At 39.7% G+C, this 9,104-nt stretch overlaps 1 protein-coding gene across 2 annotated transcripts; it reads right to left on the bottom strand.

Annotated features, from left to right (window-relative positions):
- Nucleotides 1-18: 18 nt before the first annotated feature.
- svip (small VCP interacting protein) lies at nucleotides 19-6,105 on the bottom strand. Of its 2 annotated transcripts, none has more exons than XM_061721709.1 (4): nucleotides 5,906-6,095; nucleotides 4,056-4,106; nucleotides 1,786-1,902; nucleotides 19-1,425 (listed from the first exon to the last, which is right to left on the bottom strand). In XM_061721709.1, the coding sequence occupies exons 1-4, from the start codon at nucleotides 5,966-5,968 to the stop codon at nucleotides 1,411-1,413; spliced, it is 246 nt and encodes an 81-aa protein (XP_061577693.1). In that variant the 5' UTR covers nucleotides 5,969-6,095; the 3' UTR covers nucleotides 19-1,410. The 2 variants fall into 2 exon arrangements, with proteins under 2 accessions (XP_061577693.1, XP_061577694.1); XM_061721710.1 differs by lacking the exon at nucleotides 19-1,425 and adding an exon at nucleotides 2,355-2,401 and having other exon boundaries at nucleotides 5,906-6,105.
- Nucleotides 6,106-9,104: the final 2,999 nt, after the last annotated feature.

Below are 9,104 nucleotides of genomic sequence, written 5' to 3'. Positions count from 1 at the left end.
AGAAGGCAGCTTTAAAATGGTTTTTTTTTAATATACATTGTTTTGAATTATTTGTAAATGTTTATCTGATCAACTGCAGACTCAAAGACTGTAATTAACAAAAGGCATTTGATTTTAAAACTGTAATTCTATTAGTGAACGCCACACAAACGTAAATGTGAATCATTTATTGTAGCAAACAACGTTGGCTGAGTTTTCTGTTCTAAAAAATGACAAGAGCACCATAAGCATTTAAGGACCAAGTGAAGGTTGTAAGACAAGTCCCAGCACACATTTGAATCACATTTTCCTTCATTTTCTTCTTCCTTCAGATGCTTTTCTTGTCTCCACTGCAGCCCACAAGAATCTCCCAACAAAGAGAAACCATATTTGCTGTTCGACAAAATGTTGACAGACTATCACCCCCCCCAACCCTCGAATAAAATTATATGTCTTTAAATAAAGCAGCCGTGACATCAGATGTATGCATAAATACATTGCATTTCAGATCAACAAACTCAAGTTGTGCATAAAACAGACGCGAGGGGCCTGACTGAAGCAGCCGTCGACTGAAGCAGAGCCGTTGGTGCAGATGCATGTAAAGTGCAGGGTATCAAAAGCATAATGATAGATGGGGTTTGGGCACGTTCACGTCACCTTTACTTTGTTATATAATGTTTTAATGTCGTTTTATGTTTTTTAAGCAGTATTGTGTAGCTGCTGTGTCTACAATGGCTCAAAAAAACAATATAAAAAAATAAAAACCATTCACTTAGTAAATAATTGATGAAATGTATAGACCGGGGAGCGAAACACATTCAGTGCCAGCACGTGCTCAGGCACTGAGAAAAAAAAAAAGGATAAGCAAACATCTCCTTGTCTTCTTAATGAACAAGGGATTCCCAGCATGCACTCTGCACTAATCATAAACATACAGCATCTTAGTGACAGGCAGAAACAGAAGACTACCTTTGCACACACGTTTCTGGTGTCAGAAAGCAGATCCCTTAGTGTGCAGCCAAGATGCTCACTGAATAACAACATTGTTGGGGCAGTAACAAGTGTTAAAAAAATACAACTACATTTTTAAAAAAAGGGGGTAATAATGAGTTTCGATTGAATTTTTACCAAACTTCAAGGCCACAATCTTCATGTGCTCTAGTTTTAGTTTACGTCTTATCTAAATCAGTCGTCAAATAAAAACTACCACACTGGGAGCGATGTTTGCTTTATCGCGTCATGGCCGACTTGTGTACCTTGGCAAACACAGCAGTTCCTTCTGGAACATCTTAAATTACCTTTGCATTCTGAGTCTGACAATTGTTACTGTTTGTTTATGACACAACAAAGACAGGCAAGAAGAGGCTAAAGTGGACAGCAGTAACCTCGCAGTGATGCTTCATGTGGATTCGGACTTCAGAGTTCAAAACGTCAGCCCACCTGCCACTGCAGAAGGAAAAACCACAAGGAATAGAAGACAACGATGATTATGACGCTCAGGGTTGAAGAAATTAGTTTTTAGAAACATTTATCCTCCCACGTTTTCCTTAACTATGATTCATTTCTTCAACAGTCCTGTAACTTTTACAGCTTGAGACAGAAGTAGTCCTAGCCGTTTTATCTGAAGGCATCTTTCAAAATTACTTTGGTGTTATCTAATTTTTCAATAAGCTGACATTTTAAATATAAATAACAACAGAGTAGAACAGCTGAGCTTTGATCGAGCATCCATCACTTAATTTCAAAACAACTGTTCTGAAACGCACACAAAAAAATAAAATTAAAAAAATAAAAGTCAACATTTACCTTTAACCCGCTGCCGCCGCCCGACACGGAGGTGGTCATCGTTTGTTTCTCAACCTCCTCCTGTTTTTTCCTTTTCCTCTCAACTTGTTCCGGATTTTTAACCCCCCTGTACGCTGTCTGGAAATTAGAGAGGAGATGATTACACTCCCAGAGAAACGGTTTTATCATGAAAGTGATTATGTATATGTTAAAAATTATGCACAGCCAAGCATGCATGTATGTTTTTTTTTTGTTTTTTTTTTACAAATGCTTTCATAAATAACTGCTAAATAACTGCTCTAAGAATGCACGAGGTATCAGGGATGAAACTATCAACAAGACATTTGAAGGCCAAATAAGGCAGTGCAGCTAAAGGCTGCTAGACGCAACAGCGCTGTGCTGCTCAGGGTAACGTGACCTTGATTTAGGGCTGGGTGTGCTAACCTGCAGGAGCAGAAGGGTGAACTGTAGTGGTGTCAGGAAGTTTAAAACTTTTTAAAACAACAGTGACTTAAAGCAGAAAGTTGTGGTTGTTAGGGTATCAGCCAATCAAAGACGTCGGGTTTTAATTTTGATCCACATCTACTTACCGGGACATAACTTGAGCATGTCTCTTACGGGCCTGCAAGTGGCTTTTCTGCACAATAAAAAATTACTCACCACGCTGCAAAATCCAGATCAGCCTGGAGTATGTATTTGTTAAGATTCTGCACTTCAGCTTAATATTGTATTACTAGTATTAGTCTCATTAATGTCTATATTGAACTGCAATTCCTAAGTTTTCCTCAACTTTCAGCTCAAATCATTTTCAAGTCTTCAATGGAACAAACAGCCCTCCATCTATGATCCGTTGTGCTTCCACTGGAAGGGTGAGGAGGGACCGAGGACTCGGTACCTGGAGGCATGCAACACACATCCCAGATACAACCACTGAACTAGGGCTGGGCGATATGGAACAAAAGTCATATCTCGATATTTTCTAGCTAAATGGCGATACTCGATATATATCTCGATATTTTTTCTGTGCCTTAATTGGGGTTTCCCCCAAAGCATTATAGCATAGCATCTCTGTTAGCATCTCTGTTAGCTTCATTTTTTTCTGAGGCAAACCCTTAAAAAAACAGTCAGTTTTAATACAAAGCCTCGTGCCAAATGTCACACAGGTACCTTTGTTAACAGAGGTCTGCACAATATCAAAATGTATAAAACAAATTAAATAAAAATAAACTGCCTGCATATATAGAATAAAAATGCTTCTTGAATAAAATAAAACAAATATCCCTTTCCTGCATAACAATTAAATTAAAATACACTGTAATTATGCTCCGTTCCATTTACCTCGGAAGTCGGAACTCGGAACTGGGAATGACGTCACAGCCGAGTTATCAGCGTTCCAGTTACAAAGTAGGTAAACAAGTTTGTAGTTCGCATATACCACATGAAAAATGTAAATTACACTATAGCAGCATATATATGCCGAACAATACTTGTATACGACTGATTTAGTGTGACCAAAACTAGAATGAAGTGCTACGAATTTTTACAGAGCTCTCTTCTACTGTTTACAACCGGGGCAGCCATCTTGGAATGTGAACTCGGGGGTGGTGAAGACTCTCCCACTTTCCCAGTGGGAAATCCCACTTCGAGGGGCGTTCCAGTTGAAAAATCCAACTGGGAACTGGGAAATCCCCACTTCCGAGGACAAATGGAACGCGGCATTAATACAATGTAGACAGTAACAGGCAGACTTTTCCACTGAGGTTGACAGTTGTGCAAATAACAAAACATTTGTGCAAATCTCAAATAAAACATTCAAGTCAATTTGTCACAAAATAAGCTATATCAAAATCATTAAATCATTTTTAAATCGATATAAACGATATTGTCTCGTACCATATCGTGTTTGAAAATATATCGATATATATTAAAATCTTGATATATCGCCCAGCCCTACACTGAACCAGTCACGGCAAGAACCTGATGGACCAAGAACCACAGGGCTGGAAAATCAGTTGAGTACTTGAACCAGGCAACCTGGAGTCCTGGGCCAGCGTACACCAGGCCTGAAGGCTCTGACTAACCTTTGTACCCTGCACCTTGGCTGTTATGAAGTCATGTCTAGAGGGTCTCTCCATGTCGCTCACCTTGGTTTATATCGTTACCCTCAAACCATAATTGCTCAAGTCTATGAGACTATCGATTAAAAAAAATCTATTTATTTTATAACCTGACAAGAGCATTGAAAGAGTCACATTAGTGTTTTTAACAATACAAAAACACTATTACCCTACCTCTTTTTGTCTCTTCTCGGCAGCTTCGGCCAGCTGTTGCCTCCTCGCCTCCTGTGGAGAAAATAAGATGTGGTAAGTGGACTGACAATTAGGGTTGCCAACTCCCTTAAAAATAAATAAGGGACACCCCCTCGGCAGGGCCGGCCACCCGATTGCCTTCACCCTTCCTGGCGTGGTGCTTTTTTCTAGCCCCCTTTTTTGTGGGTCAAATTATTTATTTTTTTAAACTATTTGACTTGAACATGAATTGAATTAGATGCATATTTTTTGAATGCCATGTTTTCCATGAACACATGGAAAACAAATCATTATCCAGTAATTCACTTTAATACAAAATAACAAAATGAACTGAATAAAATAAGTATCCTTCTTAAACAGAAACCTGTCCTGCTTAACTTAAAATTGTATAAATTGGGTCCCAGTCAGGTATATCCCTTCTCCATATTGCATCTAGGGCTAAAGGTTTATATGACATTGTTTAAATATATTGATATATAGTTGTGACCACACCCCTTGTTTTTCGACTTCATTTCAACTGGAATGAAGTATGGACCAATATAATATAATCTTCAAAAAACCCAGATCATCAGCTTATTCATTTTCAATTTGTACACAAAACTTATTTAACACCTCGCAAGCTTTACCATATGAAGATCCTGGTTATACACTACGCTTTCAGAATAAACCAGGAACCTTCATATGGTCTGGGAATGCCAACCTGTTGCAAATTTCTGGCAACAGGTTGCAACTGCATTATCCTCGATAACAGTACAGAATATTCCAATAAACCCTCAAACACTAATTTTAAATAATGTATCAACAATCAATGCTTCACTATGTCAAAAACAAATTTTGCTTGCTGGCCTAACAGCAGCAAAAAAGATAACAGCAGTAAGATGGAAACCACCACACACGCTTAACATCTCCCATTGGTATCTGACTTTTCTTGACATTATCTATCTGGAAATATCTACAGCCCGAATCCATAATGCAAAACAACAAAATATTTTATTTTGGTATATGGCAGCAGATAAAATTAAGGCCAAACTTGAAAGATGTATTTAAAATTGATATAGAATACCTTGTTTCAGATATCCTTGTCCAGTTTTTGATATTATTATGTTTTGCCTTTGTTTTGTTTTTTTGTCCTTTGTTCTACTATCTTTTTTTCTGTTTTTCTTTATTATTATCAATTGTTTTCATTGAATGCTTAGGTCCAAGGGGTGGGTTTGGAAGGGGGTGAGAATGTGTTAATGCTTGTTTAACATTTTTTTATTTATTTTATTTAGATTTCATGATGATTTCATCCACCATCATGAAATCATGAAAAATAAATAAAAACATTTGAATTTTTTTTTTTTTATAAATTAATATAAAACAATAGAAAGAAAGTGCAATAACAAAAGTGCAAACAGAAAGTCTGTAGAAAACCTGTAAACACATCTGCCTCAAAGGCCATGACTGTAGGCTACAGTTGTAGTAAAACAAAAAAAACAACTTATGAACTCAACAGCTCAATGCCATTTTCCATTGGCGTTTTCTGACTAATATTTGACTCTCACAGTAATATGAGACGCATACTTTAGTTTATAAATACGGGACGATTCCGTTTTTCCAGGGACGGGTTTTCAACCCTACAGCCAACCACCCTGCAGGCCTGGAGCCGCCACGCCGGGCGTGGAGCTCCCTCGACCGGCCTGGCTGCTCCAGGCCCCCCCGCCGCCCTACGGATGATCGACCACATGCCGTTAAGACTCGTTACGTCCAATAAAATACAGCATTAACTGGAATATACTTAAAAATAAACACGGCAGTGTTTTGCAATGACAGATCGTCGTAAATACACTCACTGGGTCTGGAGTGACGACCACGTCGTCCGCCGCTCCGCCGAGGCACGGCAGACACATGCCCATCCTGCAGCACGGACACGGATCAGCGGGGAATGTTTCCCGACTAACTAGCGGGCTGCTCTAAGGCAGGTCTGAAGCCTGGTTTATGCTTCCGCGGTAAATCGACGCAAAGCCTACGCCGTTGGGTACGGGGTAGAGTACGCGGCGACGCGCAAAGTACGTGCGCGTCGCCGCGTACCCTACGGCGTAGGCTCTGCGTCGATTTAACGTGGAAGCATAAATCAGGCTTCAGGCAGTGGCTGAGCAGGCGGAGGGACTAGCGGCGTCTGGGGCTGGACTACCACTACCGGCCAAAGCTACTGCACAAAGCAGCGGAATACATTACTTATCCTCCTCCTCGCACCTCTTGTTTAACCTTTTCGACATTTTGCGAGTAAATGATTGTGAGTTGGACGCGGTGTGACTGTGAGCCAAATATGTTCGCCTTTTGTTTGTTTTGGTCCGCGGACAAATCTGTCTAATCAGTTGCGTTCAACGACATCACGTTAATGAAGGAACGGCAAGGCAGGGTTATTTGTATAGCACAAGTCAACACAGGGTAATTCAAAGTGCTTTACAGCAACACTAAAAGCGGTAAGACACAATTAAACAATAAATAACAAATAAAATAATAAGAAAAGAGGTAAAATAATAAAAAGCACAAGTTGTTAAAAGTGAGGGCAGTAGAGTACAGCAGGTATTTAATTTAAGAGTATGCTTCAGTAAACAGTAATGTTTTTAGGCCTGATTTAAAGGAGCTGACAGTTGGAGCAGACCTCAGAGGGGTATTCCAGGAAGCACGTTCAACAAATTCCGAGTTTAAACCTGAACTCTGAGTTGACTTAACCTGAGATAGGAAAGTCGGAGTTTTCGGTTCCAGAACAGCGGATTTGAGTTAGTTCAATCAACTCTGAGTTTGTTAAGCTCGAGTTAAAAAGCCATCATCAGTAGAGCCCTGATACAACGATTCACCATGGCAACCGGCGACAACAAAAGAGCGACATACTTTTTCTTTTTTCTTTTTAAACTTTATTTAACATTTCAATTTACAAAATCCCTTTGAGGAAACATTAATTTGCATCTGAAGATCCACATACTTCACGCCATTGGAGTTAGAAGTGTCAATACGTGCGTATGGCAAGTATGAGAGCATATTTCAGAAAAAAAAACACGAAACACGAGGAGAGAAATGGCGTGGGGGAAAGTTGCTGCAGTCAATGTGTAAGTTTGAATGCAGTATTCATTTAACATTTAAGTGTTTCTCAATCCTGGTCCTCGTGGGCCCCTGTCCTGCATGTTTTAGATGTTTCCCTGCACCAACACACCTGATTCTAATTAAAGGTCCTCATTAGCTTGTCATCAAGGTCTGCACAGCTCTGTTGATGACACAGGTACTTTTATCACGGTGCGCTGAAGCAGGGAAACATCTAAAACATGCAGGACAGGGGCCCACGAGGAACAGGATTGAGAAAGCACACTGTCTTATAGTATTGCAGATGAAAGCAGTGGCGGAATGGTATTGAATGTCATTTTATTGTCATTTAGATCAGGGGCAGCCGACACCTCGGCTTCAGGGGAAAATGTTTTTTTGTAATTTTTTTTTTATGCATGTATGGAATTACTCTGTGTCTATTTGTAATGATTTATTCTACTACTTAATACATATAAAATAACTACAAATGCATATCAGAAAAACATGATGGATTTCACTAGGTATTATCTTTCCCCCCCTGTTTTTAGCTCTGCAGTTAGTAACTTACAAAAATGAAAAGGAAGCAGACAACCACGCAATTTTAAAAAAGAAAGAAAGAAAGAAGGCAAGTGATGGGTCCAATGTTGCCCCAGCAGCAGAAGATATTAACGAGGCTGATAGCCACTGATGGATTAATTATGCAAGTTCATTTTATGGTAAGATATCAAATCACCCTACCCTCTTATAAATCTGTTTAAGGGAAATATTTGACTTTTTTTTTTTTTAACCTCCCTCTGCTTTTTGCATTTGGACTTTAACTGTTTGAAGTTAAACTCGGATGTCCCTGTGTTATTGTTGCACTGACATAGTGAATAAAATACGTTGTGTTTGTTAGATACGCTTTTTCTGCTCTCTAACTCTCTAACTCTAACCGCTTGCCCCAATCGGCTGAATTGACGCCACTGAGGGAGGAGACAGAGAGAAACTCAGGCTTTATTGAAGTAAACCTGCTAGAGAGCAGGTTAGGTTCACAGGCTCAGTTGCCATAGTAACTGACTCAGAGTTTGAGTTAACTCGCTTTCTGGAACTGAAAACTCTGGATTTCCCTGATCTCAGGCTTAACAAACTCAGGATTTTCACTAAACCCGCTTCCTGGAATACCCCTCAGGTCTACAGATCCAGCATGTATTTTGGTCCAAGACCATTCAGGTCTTTGTAGACCAGCAGTAAGATTTTAAACTCTATCCTTTGACTCACTGGAAGCCAGTGTAGTGATTTCATGACCGGTGTAATGTGGTCCAGTTTCCTGGTGTTTGTAAGGACTCTGGCGGCAGCGTTCTGGATCAGCTGCAGCTGCCTGATTGATTTCTTGTTACAGCCTGTAAAGATGCCATTGCAATAATCCTACCTACTGAAAATGAATGCATGAATAAGATTTTCCATGTCTTGTTTAGACAGAAACCCCTTAATTCTAGCAATGTTTTTCAGGTTCGTAATAGGCAGATTTAGTGATAACCTTTGGATAGCTGTTGAAGTTCAGGTCTGAGTCAATAATTACACCAAGATTTCTGGGTTGATTTGTAGCTGTCAATGACATGGAGCCAAGGTGAGCGCTGATCTTTTCCCTTTCATTTTTAGGGCCAAAAACTGAAAGCTGTTTGCAGAATCGTGTTGCCTTGGAGAAAGCACTGGAGTCACTAACCCTGTCAATCTAAACAAAATCAAAAAATAAGATTAGACAAAATATTTTCACAGATGATAAAGAAAAGCATAAATGAATTATATGTATGTTTTCATTTGTTTTTACTCATTATTTAATCTTGTGTTGCAGGATTTGAACGCACCTCGAGTGTGGGGCGTTCCTCCTGGAGCAGCTGCTCCGCAGCACCACCTGGTGGCTGAAGGGGGTATAACGATTATCATGGCAGTGAATGAACTCGTGCATCCCATAAATGTCGCTACTACGTA

This window comes from Cololabis saira, chromosome 5, assembly GCF_033807715.1.
Source record: "Cololabis saira isolate AMF1-May2022 chromosome 5, fColSai1.1, whole genome shotgun sequence".
In the NCBI taxonomy this organism is placed as follows: Eukaryota; Metazoa; Chordata; class Actinopteri; order Beloniformes; family Belonidae; genus Cololabis; species Cololabis saira.
This window is presented reverse-complemented; position numbering and strand designations above follow the sequence as displayed.

Bases quoted from the DNA above. Each gene is read 5' to 3' on its own strand.
- svip (XM_061721709.1), bottom strand. From the start codon at position 5,968: ATGGGCATGTGTCTGCCGTGCCTCGGCGGAGCGGCGGACGACGTGGTC. The intron at 4,107-5,905 runs GTGAGTGTATTT...TTTTCTCCACAG, and splicing joins TGGTCGTCACTCCAGACCCA to GAGGCGAGGAGGCAACAGCT. The intron at 1,903-4,055 runs GTAGGGTAATAG...TCTAATTTCCAG, and splicing joins CCGAGAAGAGACAAAAAGAG to ACAGCGTACAGGGGGGTTAA.